Raw genomic sequence first — 23067 nt, 5'->3', positions numbered from 1 at the left:
TGAAAGACAGTTTGTGAAATAAGCATAAAGAAAATTACCTTAGAGAATATCAGATCCAATCCCTCATTTTACAGAACGGGAAAATATGGCCCAAAGTTGGAATGCTTGGCTCAAAGTCTAAAAAATGCAAAGCTGTTTCTGGATATAAATGTGAGTAACCATCCATCATCTATGAATAGTTTTGCTATATAGATATAGCACCTTTAAAAGATAAAGGTGTTTAGACACAGCTAGTTGTATAATCTTGGTTACAAGTTCTCTGATTTTCTTTTCCTCATCTATAAAACAGAATGCTCTGCCTACTTAGAGTTGTAGAAATCAAATGAGAAAACTAAGAAAAATGCTTTATTTTCTGCAACACTATGCAAATGTAAGGGTCCTGGAGGGACTTGGGCTGAATATTAAGGGTGGGAGGGCAATATAAAACTATGTTTGTCTAGTACAACCTCAGTTCCTAGTCATACAGTATCATCTCTGGTCTAAATTATCTCTGGTGCTTCTTTCTTGGTCCCTCCCATGTAGCTCCAAGTTCTTATCTCCATACTCCTTTGGCTCAATATTTGATACAGCTCTAAGCAGAGTACATTCAGAAACCCACTGAGAAAGCAAATAATAATATAACAATTAAACTTGTTTTTTAAAAAAGTCACTATTTAAATGACCGCTGCTACCAGATATATCACCATGGTATTACTGTAAAAAAAAAAAAAAGCCTTATAAAAAGTTTGACAGAATGGGAAAACCAAGTCTCTTGTTTTAGAAATCATTATTTACAAACTTTCCTTAAAAAGGAGGCAGCTAAGTGGCTGAGCCTGGTGTCAAGAAGACCTGAGTTCAAATCCACCTTCTGACACTTCCTACTTGTGTGACCCCAGACAAATGACAACCTATGCTTGCCTGACAAAAGGATCCACTGGAGAAGGAAATGGAAAACTACTCCAGTAGCCTTGCCAAGAAAACCCAAGGATAGCTATGGTCCATAAGGTCAAGAAGGAGTCAGAAATGAGTAAACAACCTAAAAAACCAGGTCTCTTTTGCTTTCATACAGATTAGAGATAAGAACTCAATCTAATTTCACCAGCATTGGAAACTTCCTAATTAGGAAATATCCTGTACCAATGTTGGTTGACCCTTAGGGACATAGGTGGGGCACTGAGAATTTAGCTGAGTGACTTGCCCAGGGTCAGGATGCCAGTAAGGTTTAGAGATGGGACCTGAACCCAAGTCTTCAACAGCAAGCCCACTATCTATCCACTATGTGAAAAAAAGGAGAGAAAGAGAAAAAAGAGGGTGGGGAGGAGGAAAGAGAGAAGAGGAGGAACCAATGTAAATCATTCATTCACTATGGGTTAAATGACTCACTCACTATACTGAAGGCACTGGGTATTCTATGCTTAGACACTATAAAAGATCCTCCACTTGGAGGACCTCCTTTAGCGGCCTAGAGTTATTGCTGTTTGGTACAGAGTGGACCAGGAACTCTGAGAGAAGCACGGGGCCCGAGCGGGTCAAGGGCATAGCCAAGTGCACACACAGCCCCGGGGGTTGGGGGTAAGGGTGGGGGGTTGGAGGGGAGGGACGTAGGCCTAGCATCCGAACGGGTAGCAAAAACCCGGGCCTTGCCAATTCCAGAATCCAAGCACCCAGCGACGCCATGATCGGACCGCCGGCTCGGGCTGAAGTCAAGTGGCACCGGCCGGGTTTGGGCTGAGGGGGCTAAACACCGGAGCTCGGTGACCCGATGGTTTCCTAGCACAAAAGTCCCACGGAACGCGTACTCTCTCCCTTTCCCATCCGCTACCGCCGTTCCCAAAGAAAAACCGAGTAGTGAAACTCTCACCTGGATCGAAAGGCAGCTTCGTTGTCTCAACAGCCGCCGTAGCTGTGGGGGAGTACTGGAGAAGGGGTACTTTCCTGCCGCACCCCTCCACTCTCTTCCCTTCCCCACACAACACACACCTCTGCCGCTCCTTCCTTGTTACAATCGAACTTGAAGTGAGGTGGAAACTTGAGGAGCAGCAGTCTCCTGCAATCGCTGAGCAGAAGGCCCAAGGATGGGCGGGGCTGAATTGACTTGGGGGCGGGACTTGGGATCCCAGCGTGGAACCTCTCCCAAGCTAGGTTGCAGAATCACTCGCGGTTGCGATTGTGGGGCTGTTTGAAAGCGGGCGCCAGAGCCGGCGGGAAGTTCAGCTCACTCGACCATTGGTGGAAGTGTAAGCCAATCGGAGTATGCTGGCCGGAGGGGCGGGTTGATGGGTTACCTAGACGCCCAAAGTCCGTGTGACTAGTTTTTTTTGCAAATGAGATTCACAGACTTCTAGTCTCAGAGGTTTTCCGGGATCAAATGTAGTCTCCTTAAGGGCAGCATCCCCAAGGCCTAACACAATTCTGGTCACATGGTGTTGTGTATGCTTATGAGTGCTTGTTGATTAACTGAAGCAATCGGGGTTAAGTGACTTGTCACACTGGGTCACACAGTAAGTAAATACCTGAGGTCAGAGTTAAACTCGGGTCTTTCTGACTCCAGGTCCTGCCCTCTCTCCACTGCATCACACAGCTGCCTGGACTTTAAACATAGTGCTAAATAAATGCTTTTTTTCACTCACTCAAAATATATCTTGAAAATTTTTAAATTTTATTTAAAATCCTTATCATCTGTCTTACAATCAATGCTAAGTATCAGTTCCAAGGCAGAAGAGCTGTAAGAGCTAGGCAATAAGGGGTAAGTGACTTGCCTACTGTGTCACATAGCTAGAAAGTGTCTGAGATCAAATTTGAACCCAGGTCTTCCCAATCTCTATCCACTGTTCTACCTAGCTTCCCCCTCACTTAATATATTTTTAATGGAATGCATTCCCTTTTCACCTCTACTTATTAGAATTCTTAGCTTCCTTAAAGCTCAGATGCTACCAACCAGACAAAATTAAGGCCAAAAAAATTAAGCCTTTTCTAATACTTTTAGTTGTTTCTGTTCTCTAGATTTAATATAACAAATTATACATAGGAATAGATTACATATGATAATTTACAATAACATGACAATTTTATACAATATAACTATATAGGTGTCTATCATAGAATTAAATTACATTGCTTAAATTCTGTTAATATATAACATCTAGAACATATTAACATATATATATAGAACATATATATATAGAACATAATCTAGAACATATGTAACAACATTACATATGAGAAATTTAACAGAAGATCATGTTTTCTTCTTCATACAAAGACTGAATGCCCTGGTAGAATATAGGCTATAAGGACTATTTTTTCATTTTGTTGTTGTATCCCCAAGGGCATAGTAGGTGATTAATAAATGCTTGTTCAATAGAATTTCCTGGAAGCTTTTAAGGGAACTATAGAAAGTTTTAATGCAGTTTTAAGTTATTAAAGCTTAAATGTATGTTAAGAATATTGAGACACCCTTTAGAAGAAAGTAAGGTTTGAGAGACATGTTGCAGCCAGATTGTGTAGAACCTCAAAAAGTGGAGAAATAGGAAAGGTTGCCTGTGGGCTTTACCTATGACATATATATAAAGGCACAGAGGTAGAAAATAAGCAAATTATATCCACAGGAAGAGAAGCAATTAACATATTAATTTGCTTAGAAAAGAAAGCCTTTTTGGGAAGCTAAGAGATTTAAGTTTAGTGGGGAGGGAAGAAAACTGATGAAACACGAAATACAAGGCCAAAGAGATTAGTGTTGATTTGATAGCTTATTGTTTTCTGCCAGTACAAAACTTAAGATATACCCAATAGGACATTCCCTCTACCTCCTATAACTGTCTACTTGTCCTGCCATCTGTTCATCCACATCTTTCTTTTACACACACACACACATACACACACACACACACACACACATACACACACCCATATATATATATATATATATACATAAACACACATATATACATTTACTTGTATATTCAAGCATTATATATACTTGGGTATATATTTATACATTATAGTTATACTTATACATGATATATACACATATGGAATATGTGTATAATAAAAATAATAAATGTAAATAAATCACATGAAATGTTTCAAAGTTTTATTTTTAAATTAAAATTTAATTATATGTTATACTGGCTTATATTCTCTTGGAATAACCTTTCCTTTTCTCCAGAATATGCATAGACATAGGAATGCCCTGTTTGTGCATGGAAATGTGAGAATGTATTCTTCATATACATATTAATTCCTATGTCAGGGTCCTCAATTAGAGGGGCTTCCTCCAGTCTACTTTTTGCATTTTTTTTTTCCTTAGGAATTCCAAGGACTGTTTTTCTTTTAACAAAATTTGGTTAACAAATAGAAGAAACAATGATTCTCTTCCTGCCTATGTGATCTCCAGCACCTACAGAATAGAAAAGGGTTGAGAGTTTGATGACCATTGTGGAAAATTAATACTGAATTATAGTATTGAATTGTGAAATGGTTTCTCCTTTTGCGCCCCAAGAACAGTATGGTTTTAAAGCTACAATCTCTCCTCTAGGGTATGAAACTAGGTTGAGTCCTCCCTTCTTTTGCCTATATCTTTGTTAAGGATACTGAGATTGGGGGCAGCTAGATGGCTCAGTGAATTGAGAACCAGCTCAGAGACAGAATGTCCTAGGTTAAAATTTGGCCTTAGACACTTCCTACTTGTGTGACTGGCAAATCACTTAACCCCCATTGCCTAACCCTTATTGCCATTCTGCCTCAGAGCTAATATATTCAGGACTAATTCTAAGATGGAAGGTTAGGGTTTAAAAAAAAAAAAAAAAAAAGGAAAGCAGGGTTAATCTCACTGGACTGGCTTTTGTTACATCCAGGGTGGAGACCTGCTCTTAATTTATTTGTAGATAAGAACTCTCTTAGCTAATGAATTCAGTCAACTGTGGCTGCCATGTTGGAAAATATGGTAGTCTAGTCCCATGAGGAGGAAAGAGTATGTTGGTGTCCTCCTAAGACCTACCTCTTCCTGTGATGAAATATTGAGGAAAGAGTTGAGATCTCTGAGCCCTCCTTCTCAGTGACTGTTTTCCAATCAGAGATGTCCTGGGGATGGACTGAATGATGATGATGTCACAAGGGGTATATATATAAGGGGTATATAAGACTTCAGTGGCTCCCTTTTGCTCCTCTCTTCTGGCTGCTCTCTTGCTCATTCTTGTCCAGCTCTCCTGCCTAGCTGTTCCCAGTCTTTGGAATCTCTTTGGATTGTGGAGGGAGTCTACTGGCTAGTTGCATTTCTTTGCATGACCTATTAATAATAAATGTTTTGAAGTTTAATGTATACAGCCTCTGAAAAATTTCATTTGTTACTCCACCTACTAATGAGCTATCTACTAATTAGAGATATCTTGGAATTCTTAAGGGAGGAGCTAAATAATGAGCTCCCAAAATTGTATATAAATCAGACCAAGGAAGTCAAGGTCTTTTGATGGTCCAGAGAATCATTTGACCAGATTAGGAAGTCTTGACCAGCCAATCAATTAATTTAAAATTAAGAAATATTGCCTCTCAAGAATTTCAGTTGTTGGAAAAAATGTATATGTGTGTGTATGTGTGTGTATATACACATATATACATATTATGTAGATGTATGGAAATATGCATATATATACATTTGTGTATAAATGAACATTATATGCATATATAATTATATATACCCACAATAATATGTACACATACGTATACATACATATACTCAAATATATATGCATATATACATAAATATACATATACACATATACATACTAGTATTAAAAAAGAATAATTGGGAGAGAGAGAGAGAGATGCTAGATGGGATAGTTGTAGATCCACTTAGGGATCCCTCTGAATACCCAGCCCAGTATTTTAATTTCCAGTTAGTGAGAGTGAAACTGAATCACTTTCTCTCACTGGACCAGTTATGCAAACGTCTTGGAAACAATATGAAAAAAAAATCTCTTTTATTTTAAGAGGGGATACAAACTGAGGATCAGAATGAGGGGTCCCTAATGCTAAGGGAGCTAGCTAGTTTCCCCAAATCCTTTACAGCCCTCACAAGAGGGAGCCTTCTGGTCTTCTGGCTAATTTATTAGCTCCCTGTTTCTATCTAGGTGTTCCCCAAAATCTGACTAAACTACCTATCTATGACCCTCAGTAGTGGATTAGATTTATTTACCAAAAACTGTCTCCAAAAACTGTTATGATTATCTCTAATGGCTAAGTTCACCCCAGGGGGTATGACCCCTGAGGTAAAATCTCAAAACAGATCTGACAGGATTTTTTAGATAAAACCTTCTGGAAAGCACAGTAGGTATGGTCAGATCCTTTTCTGGATCTTTCTCAGTTAGAGTACCTCCAAAGTTGAATTAGGGTTTTACTCCTTCTCCACAGTCAGATTGAGCTAGATGAGCCCTGATAAGCCCGCCTTTTCTCCACCGTTTTTAGACAGGAAGCCCCCAACCCCCAACAGGAAGTCACTACTCTCTAGCAGTTGTCACTTCCAAACTGGTCCTCCTCTGTCTTCTGCCTGCTAAAATCCTTTCCCTTGAGTTCCTAGTATGTGCCTTAAAGACAGCCTTCCACTTCTCTTAAATCTTATCCTATCTCTGTCCTTTTCCCATTACAGTATATATCTATATAAAATATATATATATACACACATACACACACATACTTTTCTATACATACATATATACATTCCTGTACCTATTCTGGAGAAGAGGAAGGGTGAGTCCCATACATTATATAGCATATAAGCCAGTATAACACAATAAAAATTTAATTTAAAACAAAACTTTAATACATTTCACATGCTTCATTTACATTTCAATGGAATTATAATGTCAAACAGCTGCAGAGATTTTCAGCTTTGGCTAACCTTGTCCACTGGAAAAATGTATTCCTAAAAAGTAATAGACTCATAAGATATAAGAGCTTAAAGGAACCTTAAATATTATCTAGTCTAGCTCCCTTATTCTATAGACTAGAAACTGCAGCCCTCAAAGTGCCACAAGTTGTTCAATGTTCTGATCAGGTGCCAAATCTTGTTGATCTATACCACCCCCCCAACCTTTTGCCTACTCTCTTTAGATTGACTTTGGTCTTGAAATCTTATCATTTCTGGTCTAAAGATTTGTTACAGCTTCTTGCCTGTCCTTTCAGTTTTTAGTTCTCCCCTCTCTAATAATTCTTTCACCCAATTGCCAAAATAGTTTTCCTAAAGCACAGCTCTCACTGTAGTATACCTCTGCTCCAAAATCTTCAGTAGTGCCCTATTTTATCTGTTTGATGAAGCCTAATAGATGTCAAAGTTAGGAATTTTAACAGAAGTCAGAAAAAAAATGACTGTTTCTCTGTATTTTGTCATAATCAGACTACATCTAAAGTGTAAGAAATTAAATTTAGGGTTTTACTAAATATGAGAATTCTAAGGTAATATTGTGGTTGCCAATTTAAAATATTATAACTCTAATCAAAACAACTTTTAGTAGCTTTTATTTACAAAGAGGTGGAAAGAGTGAAAGTAGAGAAATGTGAGAGGAGGGTAGAGAAAATGTCTAGCCTATCACTAAATGTTGCTCCAGTGTCTGGCTCAGCCCCAGCAGGGCTTGTTAACCCTCAGCCAGAGGACCCAGTGGTGTCTCATGCAAGGGTTCCACCAATGCAGCCTCCTCCAGGGAAGGAAGGCCTCTTCGGAACTAATCTCTCTAGAAGCCAGGAAAGGAAGACCAGCTACTCACTCATCCAAGATGAAGTCCAAAGGAGAAGATCCAGATCCAGTTAAAAACCACCTCCAAGAGGCAAGTTACCAGCTGAAGATCCCCTGACAGGAAGTTCAGGACTTTTTATAATCCTTTTCCACATCACTTCCTGTCCCTTCCTCCACTTTACAGGAACCAATTGCAGTTTTTCAATTTGCTTAGCACTGCCCAGGGGGTGGTCAGTCACCTATGGAGTTGTCACCCACTTTTAGCAAGTCACTTGCGAACACTCTTACTTAGTGTTAAGTAGGGGTGCTTAAGTTTTTGATTGTTTAACTTAAAAATTGTTGCTGATTGATAGACAAAGAAAGTTTGATTCACTCTTCACAAAAGTATTGTTTTTAGTTCTTATTGCCACAGTTTTAGAAAGATGGTGAATGATAATATATATATACATGCATACATACATATATATGTGTGTGTATATATATATATATATATATACACACACATATATATGATCTGTATCAGAGAGAGTGGGAGGGAGAGAATTTTAAACTCAACATGTTTTAAAAGAATGTTAAAATTATTTTTACATATAATTAGGGGTAAAATAAAATGTTATTAAATTTTTTCTTTAAAAAAAAAAGAAAGGTGTTGATAAGCTAGAGAGTGACCAGAGGAGGGCATCTAGGATGGTGAAGGGCTTTAAGTCCATGTCATATGAGAATTATTTGAAAAAACTGAGGATGCTTAGCCAGAAGAAAAGAAGACTGGTGGGGAGGGGCATGATTGTATTTAAAAGGCTGTCAAGAGAATTAAACTTGTTTTCTTTGGCACTTGAAGGAAGAATCAAGAATAATACATGAAAGTTACAAAAGGAAAATTTAGATTTGACATCAGCAAAAAATCACCAACAATTAAAGTTGTTTAACTTAACTCCAAAAGTGGAATGGCCAGCCTGGGGCAAAAGCAAGTACCCCCTCACTGGAGTTATTCAAGCAAGCATGTGGCCTCTTGTTAAGTCTGTTATAGTAGAGATTATCAAAAGTCCCTTTCAACTTAAAATATTGTGATTCAAGAATTTAATCAAAGACCATTTAGATCTTTACATTTCACCTTTTAAAATTAATTAATAGGATGTCATATTCATTCACCTCAAAATAATGTCAGAAACAAGTCAGAAAGTGTGGCAGACTCAAATAAAGTTATCTATGATCAATATGTAAAATAACATTTTTGTTCATTTCATGTTAATGAGAAAAAGGAGAAAAAAAGAAGGGGAAGAAAAAGAAAGAGGGCCATTGACAGAGAACCAAAGAAGTTAAGCTGCTTGCCCACAGTCATCAGAAGTTTTCACTTCTACATTGATAGTTTGTATTTCTTTGAAAACTGTTCATGTCCCCTGTTTAATTTTCTAATTCCCTGCCTCATTGTGTAATAAGGGAATAGTTCTTTGAATTAGATACTTATATAAATTTCCTAAACTTCTGATGTCTAATTTTTTATTCAAAGATTTTATTTTTCCAGTTACATGGAATAATAATTTTCAACATACATTTTCCAAAATTATAATATCCAAACCATATCCTTCCCTCCCTTCTCTCTCCCCACTTGGATATGGTAAACAATTTGATGTGGACTATACATATATTATCATGCAAAACACACTTCCATATGGGTCTTTATTGTAAGGGCACACTTGAGCAAAACCAAAACCCAAAATAAAATCATAAATACACTGATGTGAAAGATAGTATGCTTTGATCCATATCCATCTGACTTCAACATTTCTTTCTTTGGAGGTGGATACAGTCCCCATCATAAGTCTTTCAAAATTATCACTGATTGGGGGCAGCTGGGTAGCTCAGTGGATTGAGAGCCAGACCTAGAGATGGGAGGTCCTAGGTTCAAATGTGGCCTCAGACACTTCCCAGCTTTGTGACCCTGGGCAAGTCACTTGACCCCCATTGCCTACCCTTACCACTCTTCCACCTATAAGTCAATACACAGAAGTTAAGGGTTTAAAATAAAAAAAAAATATCACTGATCATTACATTGCTGAGAGTAGTCAAGTTTTCACAGTTGATCATCATATCATATTGCTGTTACTTACTGTATACAATGTTTTCCTGGTTCTGCTTATTTCACTCTGCATCAGTTCATGCATATCTTCCCAGCTTTTTTCTGAAATAATTTTGCTTACAATTTCTTATAGCATAATAGTATTCATCACCAACATGTACCACAGAATGTTTTGGCCATTCCCCAATTGATGGACATCTCTCAATTTCCAATTCTTTGCCACTACAAAAAGAATGGCTATAAAAAATTTTTTTTGTTCAAATAGGTCCTTTCTCCTTTTTATAATATCTTTGGGATATAGACCCATTAGAGGTATTGTATGGACTCCAAATATTGATTAGTATTGGTATTAATCAACAGTAATGGTGGCTGTGGTCAGGTTCTTGAGTTGGGTTAGATCTTGAGTTAACAGTTGGTAAAGATGGCTGATTCAGTTGAATCAGCTCAGACTATATATATATACATATATATATATGTGTATATATATATAATTTATAACTATTATAAATATAAAATTTCTGGCTCGTGAGAGCCTGCTTCTTGATTACCAAAGGCAATCCTCCTTATTCTAAACTTAACTAAATTCCCAATTAACTACCTTTCTATTCTAACACTAAAATAAAATTTTATAAACAGTAGTAGATAAAACTGAATTTTATCTTCAGCTCAGATGTAACTTAGGCTATTGGAATTCTCACAGACACCTTCACTCAGCACTAGCACTATAGTGTCACCTACTGGTGAAACAGAGGAAATGCAACCCCTCCTTTCTTGTCTGCTAGGATGGTTTCAAGAACTATCAATAGATTTTCTCCAACTCACAGAGCAAGCTCCTTGGACTACCTTCCTTATACAGGACAGTCCAAAGAGTGAATTCTTGGTCCAACTGCCTTTCCAAAGGTTCTTTGGGACAATTCTCTTCCCATCATCCTTTTAAGATTCCACTCTCTCTCTCTCTCTTTTTTAAACACTTACCTTCCTTCTTAAACTCAATACTGTGTATTGGTTCCAAGGCAGAAGAGCAGTAAGGGCTAGGCAATGGGAGTTAAGTGACTTGCCCAGGGTCACACAGGAAGTGTTTGAGGCCACATTTGAATCCAGGCCCTCCCATCTCTAGGCCTAGCTCTCAATTCACTGAGCTACTTAGCCGCCCCCTTAGCTCTGACTTAAAGAAATCCAGCTCACTCAAATTCAGCTCTCCATAACCTACCAATAATCTTTTATTGCTTACTTAATTAGCAAATACTCATAACAGTATTACAGTATCAAAAGGCATACACAATTTTATAGCTCTTTTGCATAGTTCCAAGTTGCCCTCCAGATGGTTGGATCAGTTCACAACTCTACCTGAAATGCATTAGTGTCCTAATTTTGTCAAATCTGCTCCAACATTTATCACTTTCCTTTATTGTCATATTGGTCAATCTGATAAGTGTGATAGGTGTTGCCTCAGCATTGTTTTAATTTACATTTCTCTAATCAAGAGTGATTTGGAACATTTTTTCATATGATAATTGATAGCTTTGATTTTTTTTTATCTGAAAATTGCTTNAAAAAAAAAGAAAGGTGTTGATAAGCTAGAGAGTGACCAGAGGAGGGCATCTAGGATGGTGAAGGGCTTTAAGTCCATGTCATATGAGAATTATTTGAAAAAACTGAGGATGCTTAGCCAGAAGAAAAGAAGACTGGTGGGGAGGGGCATGATTGTATTTAAAAGGCTGTCAAGAGAATTAAACTTGTTTTCTTTGGCACTTGAAGGAAGAATCAAGAATAATACATGAAAGTTACAAAAGGAAAATTTAGATTTGACATCAGCAAAAAATCACCAACAATTAAAGTTGTTTAACTTAACTCCAAAAGTGGAATGGCCAGCCTGGGGCAAAAGCAAGTACCCCCTCACTGGAGTTATTCAAGCAAGCATGTGGCCTCTTGTTAAGTCTGTTATAGTAGAGATTATCAAAAGTCCCTTTCAACTTAAAATATTGTGATTCAAGAATTTAATCAAAGACCATTTAGATCTTTACATTTCACCTTTTAAAATTAATTAATAGGATGTCATATTCATTCACCTCAAAATAATGTCAGAAACAAGTCAGAAAGTGTGGCAGACTCAAATAAAGTTATCTATGATCAATATGTAAAATAACATTTTTGTTCATTTCATGTTAATGAGAAAAAGGAGAAAAAAAGAAGGGGAAGAAAAAGAAAGAGGGCCATTGACAGAGAACCAAAGAAGTTAAGCTGCTTGCCCACAGTCATCAGAAGTTTTCACTTCTACATTGATAGTTTGTATTTCTTTGAAAACTGTTCATGTCCCCTGTTTAATTTTCTAATTCCCTGCCTCATTGTGTAATAAGGGAATAGTTCTTTGAATTAGATACTTATATAAATTTCCTAAACTTCTGATGTCTAATTTTTTATTCAAAGATTTTATTTTTCCAGTTACATGGAATAATAATTTTCAACATACATTTTCCAAAATTATAATATCCAAACCATATCCTTCCCTCCCTTCTCTCTCCCCACTTGGATATGGTAAACAATTTGATGTGGACTATACATATATTATCATGCAAAACACACTTCCATATGGGTCTTTATTGTAAGGGCACACTTGAGCAAAACCAAAACCCAAAATAAAATCATAAATACACTGATGTGAAAGATAGTATGCTTTGATCCATATCCATCTGACTTCAACATTTCTTTCTTTGGAGGTGGATACAGTCCCCATCATAAGTCTTTCAAAATTATCACTGATTGGGGGCAGCTGGGTAGCTCAGTGGATTGAGAGCCAGACCTAGAGATGGGAGGTCCTAGGTTCAAATGTGGCCTCAGACACTTCCCAGCTTTGTGACCCTGGGCAAGTCACTTGACCCCCATTGCCTACCCTTACCACTCTTCCACCTATAAGTCAATACACAGAAGTTAAGGGTTTAAAATAAAAAAAAAATATCACTGATCATTACATTGCTGAGAGTAGTCAAGTTTTCACAGTTGATCATCATATCATATTGCTGTTACTTACTGTATACAATGTTTTCCTGGTTCTGCTTATTTCACTCTGCATCAGTTCATGCATATCTTCCCAGCTTTTTTCTGAAATAATTTTGCTTACAATTTCTTATAGCATAATAGTATTCATCACCAACATGTACCACAGAATGTTTTGGCCATTCCCCAATTGATGGACATCTCTCAATTTCCAATTCTTTGCCACTACAAAAAGAATGGCTATAAAAAATTTTTTTTGTTCAAATAGGTCCTTTCTCCTTTTTATAATATCTTTGGGATATAGACCCATTAGAGGTATTGTATGGACTCCAAATATTGATTAGTATTGGTATTAATCAACAGTAATGGTGGCTGTGGTCAGGTTCTTGAGTTGGGTTAGATCTTGAGTTAACAGTTGGTAAAGATGGCTGATTCAGTTGAATCAGCTCAGACTATATATATATACATATATATATATATGTATATATATATAATTTATAACTATTATAAATATAAAATTTCTGGCTCGTGAGAGCCTGCTTCTTGATTACCAAAGGCAATCCTCCTTATTCTAAACTTAACTAAATTCCCAATTAACTACCTTTCTATTCTAACACTAAAATAAAATTTTATAAACAGTAGTAGATAAAACTGAATTTTATCTTCAGCTCAGATGTAACTTAGGCTATTGGAATTCTCACAGACACCTTCACTCAGCACTAGCACTATAGTGTCACCTACTGGTGAAACAGAGGAAATGCAACCCCTCCTTTCTTGTCTGCTAGGATGGTTTCAAGAACTATCAATAGATTTTCTCCAACTCACAGAGCAAGCTCCTTGGACTACCTTCCTTATACAGGACAGTCCAAAGAGTGAATTCTTGGTCCAACTGCCTTTCCAAAGGTTCTTTGGGACAATTCTCTTCCCATCATCCTTTTAAGATTCCACTCTCTCTCTCTCTCTTTTTTAAACACTTACCTTCCTTCTTAAACTCAATACTGTGTATTGGTTCCAAGGCAGAAGAGCAGTAAGGGCTAGGCAATGGGAGTTAAGTGACTTGCCCAGGGTCACACAGGAAGTGTTTGAGGCCACATTTGAATCCAGGCCCTCCCATCTCTAGGCCTAGCTCTCAATTCACTGAGCTACTTAGCCGCCCCCTTAGCTCTGACTTAAAGAAATCCAGCTCACTCAAATTCAGCTCTCCATAACCTACCAATAATCTTTTATTGCTTACTTAATTAGCAAATACTCATAACAGTATTACAGTATCAAAAGGCATACACAATTTTATAGCTCTTTTGCATAGTTCCAAGTTGCCCTCCAGATGGTTGGATCAGTTCACAACTCTACCTGAAATGCATTAGTGTCCTAATTTTGTCAAATCTGCTCCAACATTTATCACTTTCCTTTATTGTCATATTGGTCAATCTGATAAGTGTGATAGGTGTTGCCTCAGCATTGTTTTAATTTACATTTCTCTAATCAAGAGTGATTTGGAACATTTTTTCATATGATAATTGATAGCTTTGATTTTTTTTTATCTGAAAATTGCTTGTTCATATCCTTTGACCATTTTTCAATTGGAGAATGGCTTGTATTCTTATAAATTTGACTTTGTTCTCTGTAGATTTGAGAAATTAGACCTTTATCTGAGAAATTTGTTATAAAAGTTTTTCCCTGGTTTGTTATTTGTATTGTAATCTTATAATCAAAATTATTCATTGTACATCTTTAAATGCTCTCTATCTCTTGTTTGTTCATAAATTCGTTCCTTCTCTATAGGTCTGCCAGGAGTTATTCTATGTTCCTTTAATTTAGTTATGGTATCATTCTTTATGTCTAAATCATATCCCCATTTTGACCTTATCTTGGCATAGGATGTGAGATGTTGGTCTGTTTAGTTTCTGCCATACTATTTTCCAGTTTCCAATTCTAGCAGTTTTTGTTAAACAGGGAGTTCTTATTCCAAAAGCTAGGGTCTTTGGGTTTATCAAACACTAGATTGCTAAGGTCATTTAACCTTGTGCATTCTGTTGATGTCTAATTTTTATCAGAAATTATTAACATAAAGATTTCTTCCTAATCAGTATCTTCTTTTCTGATTGCAGCTGCTTCAATTTCATGTTTGCAAAAGCCTTTAAATTTTAAATAATCTACAGTTTGATGTAATCTTCTATGACCTCTTCTATCCCTTGTCTACTTATTCATTTTCCTGGGGTCCATAACTGAAGTATAATATTCTATTTTAAATTATTTTTAAAATAAGATTTCTTGACTTCCAGGTTAAGATGGCTGCAATGTAGAAGCAAGGCTCTTCCTCTTCTTACTACCAACTGATATAAAGTGCCTTGAAAGGACAAAAACAATCAGATGAACAAAGGGGCTCTACTGTAGGATGCAACCTAGAAGGTAGGTGGGATTTGGGCATTTCCATGCTATAAGGGGGTAAAATAATTTCCACCAAAAAGTGCGAGCTGATTAAACCTCCCCTACCCCACCTACTGCTCCAGAGTCAGAGCCAGCACACCAGAATCAGAGGGAGAGCTGGGCAATCTCTAGGTTCTTGGGAGCTTCCTGAGAACACCTATGATAATGAGATTAAATTTACCTTGCCCATTCTCAAATCTAATCACCAAAAATGTAAAGCTCCTCTAAAAGAGAGTTCAATGAGTTCAACTTCTTTTCTCATTGGTGTATTGGACCTGAAGGTGCTCTTCTTGTTTGTGACTTGGACTTGGAGAAGCACTGGACCTGGGACCCTGAGACCTTGGTGAGACTGTTCTTAAATATTTCCCTTAGAATTACATTTGGTAAGTGTAAAGACAAAATCTTCCTGGACTTCTATAAAGGAACTGCTCTTTCAAAAGAGATTCTGTGACTGAAACTCCTGCTTCATTCATCTCTGGCCCTCCAGGGCCCTATAGCCTTGGGCTCAAGGCTGAGCCCCTTTCAACTGAGGACTAATTAGATCTGCCTGAGTTGAACAAGGAGGCTGGAGCAAATTACTTAGTGTGTTAGATTACTTATCCTGTCCTATCCTCTCTCTCATTTTCTTATTTTCTCTTCCTCTTCTCATTTGTAAATAAATTTCCATAAAAATCATTTTGACTTGAGGTTATTCTTTAATTGGGGATTGATAATTATTCAGTTCCCTGGCAACCAAACCTTTTAATATTCACCCATCAAAAACTCCTTTTACCCCTTTCACACTACAGACTTACCCTTGAGAACAGCAAGACTTGGGACCCCAGGAGGCTGAGGAATGTGGACCTTGAGTACAGAGATAGAGTAGAGAGGGGTGGCAAACAACAGAAGCCACAGAGAATTTAAAAATTGCCTCAGGGCAAAAAAAAATCGCTCTATAGCTGGATATACACAGAAAGCCTGCCCTCCCCACTCAGACTTCTGGCCGGGAAGGGAAGAAAAAATCAACAAAGCAATGGCCAACAACAACCAAGAAATACAATCTTCAACCACCAAAAAGAACAAGAGAAAGACGTTACACTGGATAATTTTTATGAAGAGAAAATCCAGACTACAGAGAAGACAGCAGAGGACAACAAATAGGTAAACACATCTAAACCTTCCAAAAAAAATGGAAATTGGTCACAAGCTCTTAAGGAGCTTAAATTTGAGATGATGAACCAAATGAAAAAGATAGAAGAAACTTGGCAAGAAAAGTGGGAAATAGTTCAAAAAGAAAATAACAGTTTAAAGGACAGAAACCCCCACTTGGAAAAAGAAGCTCAGAAATAAAATGAAATGATAAGCAAATTGGAGATGAGAGTTAAACAGATGGAAGCCATAAAAAGCAGGATAGACCAAACCAAAACGGAAAAGCAAATGATCATAACTGGAAACAGTCTTTAAACACCAGAATTGGGCAAGTAGAAGCTACTGATCTCACAAGACAGCAAGAATTAATAAAGCAAAGTCAAAAGAATGACAAAATAGAAGGAAAATGAAATATCTAATTGAGAAGATGGTTGTCTTGAAAAACAGTTCCAGGAGAGACAATTTGAGAAAAATAGGCCTACCTGAAAACCTGGAAATAAACAGAAACCTTGACATCATAATACAAGAAATTATCCAAGAAAACTGCGCTGATGTTCTTCAACAAGAGGGCAAAATAGACATTGAAAGAATCCATAGAACACCTTCTACATTAAGTCATAAAAAGACAACCTGCAGGAATGTAATTGCCAAATTCAAGAGCTTCCAAGCTAAGGAGAAAATATTACAAGAAGCCAGAAAGAGACAATTCAGATATCAAGGAACACCAATCAGGATTACACAGAATCTGGCAGCCTCCACACTAAAGGACCACAAGGCTTGGAATATGATATTCAGAAAGGTAAAGTAAGATTTATTATGTTTGGATTATTCATTTAAGATGTAGACCCAAACTCATTTTATGCCAAAACATTTTCCAGATTGCCCTGTAGTTCTTGTTGAATAAAGTGTCTCTAATTCAGTACTCTATGTTTATTGAGCATTTTATGCCTTAGTATTGCACTTAGAATAGTGCCAGACACATAATTGTTAAATAATAAATGTTTATCAATTATTGACTAATTTGCTGTGCCCATCTGTATTTAGGTTTTGCTTATCCAATGTATTCCATTCATCTATTTTTCTATTCCCCCACCTTTATCCAGAACCAAACAGTTTTGACAATTACTTTTTTTGTAATATAGATTGAGGTTCTATAATTTTTATAAAATCCAAGACTTAAAATTTTTTGAGAAAAAATTTCAGGAAAAGAAGCTCCCTAACTCTTTGAATCAAGAGAATGAACTGCTCAGAGAAAGTGCCATAAAGAATCCTCCACTGCATCAGAAGATCCAGAATGAACTTTAGGATGTAATTGATTGAACTAAAGAGGGTTGAACACATTTATTCTGAATGTAAACTCTTGTGCCAAAGGGGACTGTGCCCCCTAATTGTTTTTTTGTCAATGTGATTAGCAAACATTGGTTTTGCTCTTTTTTTCTCTTCTATTTCCCTCTTATCTCCAACAATTGTAGTTTCCTCTTAGAAAGTGCAATATGGTATGCACCTGTAATTAGAAGATCTTTAGAGGTATAAGTTGGTTATCTTAAATGATTCATTGGGGAGACTAGTCTCCCAAAGAATCACAGGGGGGATCATGAAGAGTGAATCAAACTTTCTTTGTCTATCACATAGTAATTTTTTAAGTTAATCAATTGGACAACAACTCCAGAGATGACTGACCACCCCTGGGCAGTACTAAGCAAATTGAAAGACTGCAATTGGTTCCCATAAAGAAGAAGAAGAGACTGGAAGTGATGTGGAAAAAGGACTATAAAAAGTCCTGAATTTCCTGTTGGGGGATCTTCAGCTGGTGACTTGCCTTTTGGAGGTGTCTGTGGACTGGGATTTTGGCTTCAACTTGGGACCTTGGCTCTTGGACTGCTTCTGGGATGACTGCTCCTGGATCTTCTCCATTGGACTTCAGAATTGGAGGACTTCACCTTGGGACTTGGCCTTTGGTTTTCTCCTTTGCAGTTCATCTTGGGTGAGTGAGTAGCTGAAAACACCATGGGATGTGGGGAAGCCCCTGTGGAGCTGAGCCTTACTTCACTAGAAAAGGGCTAGTAGACTTATTAAAACCTGTCTCTTTAGCTACTTTTTTCCACTTTCACTCTTTCTACCTCTTTGTAAATAAAGCTACTAAAGTCATTTTTGACTTGTTATAATATCTTTAAATCAGTGACCACAATATTACTTTAGAATTCTCATATTTAGTCAAACCCCTAAATTCAATTTCTTACAAGGTCTTATAATGTCAGGTACCCTCTCCCAACTTGTTTTGAATCAATCACTTCATATTGTTCATATTTTATTCCTCCTACAGAACTGATTTTTTTTTGGTGCAAGTCTATACAATATTCTCACAGTAATATAGTATGGCACTAATTTTGTAGTATAATTTGGGTAATATTCTCATTTTTTGTATTATTTATGTGGCTTATCCATAAACATTGACTATGTGTCATTTTCACCCCCTCACAACTATCTTTCTAATTTCCAATTTCCAAAAGTCTTTTACTTGTGAAAAATGCTTCATAATTGTACTATTTACATCATATATGTCATGATAGGTTAATTCTCTAATATTGATTGTATTTTGTTGTTTCCATTAAATGGAATCTCTTTTTATTCTTTTCTTCTGGATTTTGGGAACAATATACATAAAGGCTAGTGAGTTTTGTAGATTTATTTTTATATTCTGCTAGATTACTGAAATTTTTAAGGTTCTCAATATAGTGAATCACAAAATCACAGAATTTCAAAGCTGAAAGCAACTTCGGAAGCCATCTATGTAACTCAAAAATAAAAAGAGAGTCCTTCTACGATATATCTGACAGTCATCTTAGCCTTCACTCAAAGATATTCAGTGAGAGGAAACACTACTTTTTGAGGTGGCTCATTGCTCCTCTAGACAGTTATAATTTTTAGAATATTTTTTTTTAAGATCAAGTCTATGTTTGCCTTTTTGCAGTTTCCACTCATTGCTTCTAGATCTGCCTTCTGGGTCAAACAGGTTTAATTTTTTTTTCTATGTTACTGCCTAAATTAGTCCAGAAAATCTGTTTGGAGGCTCTTGCTGATAATTTTGCTAAATCCTTCATTTTTAATTAATTCTCTATTCTAAAATTTTCATTTTGATAACTTTGTCTTCTCTTTTTGGATGAAACTAGCTAATATTTTATCTGTTGTCAATTTTTTTCAAAACAGCATCTCTTACTTATATTAATTAGCCTGCTAATTTTTCTGTTTTCACTTTTGTTTTTCTCTGCTTTGAGTTTTAGAATTTATTCTTTTGTGTTTGGAAATTACTAATTTATTGAAATTTCTTAGTTTTATGCTAAATTCATTGTTCATACGTTAGTTAATAATATGTGTGCATACATATATTTTCCCCTAAAAGAATGCTTTTGATGTGATTCACAAATTTTTTATTTATTGTATAAGGTATAAATTTATTTTATGTCATTTTTATTACTATAATTTGTTCTTTGACCCAATTATTATTTAACATAAAATTATTTCTCTTCCATTTAGGCCTGTGTTCTTTGTTCATATTTACCTTCCTAATGGCAATTTTGTTTTACATAATGCTCTGTGAGAGACAGCACTCTCTAAGTGGTGATAATCTTAAAGCCTGTGATAAATACTGGAGATGTGAAGCTGAGCAAATATCTTAACCTTCTACGTCCTAGGCAGCTTTCTAAAACTATAAGTTTCAGAGAAACTTTATTGCTAACTAATATTGGTAGACTAAATAATTCAGGAATATTCTGTTTTAGTGAAATCACAGGCCTAGACCCTGTGGTCTATAAAGAATTGATTCATTATTTCTGCCTTCCATTTTTATTTGGAAATTCATCATTTTTAAGGACAGGATCAATTTTTGTAAAGATATTCAAAATAGATTTCAAAGTAGTTAAATTCAAGTGACAGAGTGAAAGGAGGGTGCTAGCATTTAGTGGGTGGGTAGATCAGGAAAGACTTCATATAAAAGTTGAGTTTCAATTTGAAGGAAGAAGGAGTCTATGTGGTACAATCTACTTAGAATTCTAGTAGGGAATTAATTGCAGGCATGAGGGATGGTCAGTACAAAGGCAAAGAAATAGAAGATGGAGCACAATTTGCCAGGTATAGAGACAAGGCTGGTTTGGCTGGGCTCACAGACTTTGGGAAGAGGAGTTATATATTAGGAGGCTAAAAAGATAGATTGAAGCCAGGATATGAAGGATTTGAACATCCAAACAGAGCAGTTTAAATTAAATTTAAATTTAAATTTTATACTAGAGATGATAGGAAACCACTAAAGTTTGCTGAGTAGAGGAATGTCATGTTCAAATCTTGTCCTTTAGGAAAATCACCACATAGGAAAATCTATGTAGATGATTGATTGGAATGAGGTGACTTGATGCCAAAAGACCAAGAGGAGGTCATTACAATAGGTGTGGTATGGGGTCATAAAGGCCTGAATAAAGTTGGTGACAATGTGAGTAAAGAAAAGGAATTAGATGTGAGAGATGTAGAGCTAGAAATGGTAGGATTTAGCAACTAATTGTATATATGGAGTGAAGAAGACTGAAGAATTGAGGATATAACAAATCTGGGAGACCAGAAAAATAATGATGCCTTTGTAAGGAATAGAGAAATTTGGAAGAGAAATGGGTTTGGGGACAAAAATATAATGAGTTCTGTTTTAAACATGTTAAATTGACAGTGTCTCCAGGATACTCTCTGAAGTTCCTTTCATCTTTAGCTTGATGGGCCTATGAACTCTCTCTTGCAATAAAGAATTACATCTAAGTAAAACAAGTCAACAGATGGTCCATGTATGACAAAATAAGACTCACTTTGCGCCCGTACTACACAAATTTTCACTAAGAAATGCAATTGCTTCACAACCAGTTCCCTGAAGTCAGGATTAGTTACTGTACCAATTGCATTTCTAATATCTTGCAATGTTGTTTTCCTTTCCAATAGTTTGATCATTGCATAAATGGTTTCCTGGTTCTCCTTTGTTTTAGACCAGATCCATGGCTCATCCAGAGCCATTCAAGCCCTGAGGACCAAGTCATTCTTCTCTTTTGTTAGCTTTCTTGATCTGACATTTATATTCATTAAACAAGCTCTCACTTAGCCTATTTGCTAGAAGTCCTTTCCCTGGTGTCCCAGATTACACTGAAACAGAACTATCCCTTCTGGGAACCTCTCTCATCTAATGCTGCCTGCTGTCTTCCTACTCAGACCTATGCATCATAGGTCAAGAGTTGGTCCTAGGTCCTCAGACACCAGCTAATCTAATCCCTTCATTTTATAGATGAGACTCTGAGGGCCAGACAGATTGTGACTCACCCAAGATCACATAGATATTAGGTAGGAAAACAAGGATTTGAATTCAGGTTCTTTGACTCCAAATCCAGCTCTCTTCCCACTCTTCCCTCTCTTTCTATGCCCATTCCATAGGAGTAGAATAAGGAACATGGTTTTGGGAGAGAAGTAAAAATAATGGTGTATGGGTAGAAGAGGGAAAGGTTAGACATAACATTTATTCAGAGTGGAAATTTCTACACTTAAAGTTTAAGGTGTGTTAGTGTGGGGCAGCCGACTCATGAGATTTTAAGTATACTTGGAGGAAAGATATATATGGAGGTAGGAAGCTCAGGGTAAAAACATCAAAATATTATCCATTTGAATCTCTTCATTGTAACAGTTGAGAGTTGTGGTAGTTATCTTCCTAAGATTTCCAGGTAACCTAGCCTGATGCTAATAGATTTTACCCGAAGATCCTCATAAGCAATATATCTTATTACAATGTAACTAGCTTGAGGTAGCAGCTATGTCTTACTTGTCTTCATATTCCTTAGCACCAAAAGCACTTTTTTACATTTAGAAGACACTTAAATATTCATTAAATTGAATTAGTGACTCTACCTAAAACTTCCATGGTGGTTTTATTTAAAGAAACAGTTATTGGGATTGGAAAGACATTAGGGAAAAAAAAGGGAAAGAACCTACTTGCACAAAAATATTTTTGGCAGCTGTTTTTGTGGTGGCAAAGAATTGGAAATTGAGGGGCTGCCCATCAATTGAGGAATGGCCAAAACAAATTGTGGTATATGTTGGTGATGGAATACTATTGTGCTATAAGAAATTATAAGCAAAATTATTTCAGAAAAAAAGCTAGAAAGATCTGCCGGAACTGATGTAGAGTAAAATAAGCAGTATCAGGAAAACATTGTACATAGTAACAGCAATATTGTACAATGGTCAACTGTGAAAACTTGAAAACTCCCAGCAATGCAATGATCAGGGACAATTCTAAAAGACTTATGATGGGGACTGTATCCACCTCCAGAGAAAGAACTGTTGAAGTCAAATGAATATGGATCAAAGCATACTATCTTTCACATCAGTGTATTTATGATTTTATTTTGGGGTTTGGGTTTTGTATGAGTGTGCACTTAAAACAATGACCAATTTTGAAGTATGTTATGTATCATAATGTATGGCCCAGATCAAATTGCTTATTAATTCTGAGTAGGGGGAGGAAAGAGAGGGAAGGAGATGGTTTGGATGTAATTGAGAAAATAAAATATCAAGGAGGGAAGGAAGAAAGGAAGGAAGAAGCAAGGAAGTAAAGAAGGAAGGAAGGAAAGAGGGAGGGAGGAAGGAAGGAAGGAAGGAAGGAAGGAAGGAAGGAAGGAAGGAAGGAAGGAAGGAAGGAAGGAAGGAAGGAAGGAAG

General features: G+C 36.6%; 1 protein-coding gene across 1 annotated transcript in view; it reads right to left on the bottom strand.

Moving 5' to 3' along the window:
* Positions 1-1447: 1447 nt before the first annotated feature.
* Positions 1448-23067, bottom strand: part of SHC4 (SHC adaptor protein 4) — a 171288-nt gene continuing 149668 nt past the window's right edge. Inside the window, exons 11-12 of the mRNA XM_044660053.1 lie at positions 1991-2193; positions 1448-1882 (exon numbers count right to left, since the gene is read on the bottom strand). Coding sequence (XP_044515988.1) covers positions 1448-1882; positions 1991-2193 — 638 coding nt within the window. The remainder of the gene's footprint in view (positions 1883-1990; positions 2194-23067) is intronic.

This window comes from Gracilinanus agilis, chromosome 2 (assembly GCF_016433145.1).
Source record: "Gracilinanus agilis isolate LMUSP501 chromosome 2, AgileGrace, whole genome shotgun sequence".
NCBI lineage: Eukaryota > Metazoa > Chordata > Mammalia > Didelphimorphia > Didelphidae > Gracilinanus > Gracilinanus agilis.
Note: the sequence above shows the minus strand (reverse complement) of the source record. Positions and strands in the feature narration are given on the sequence as shown.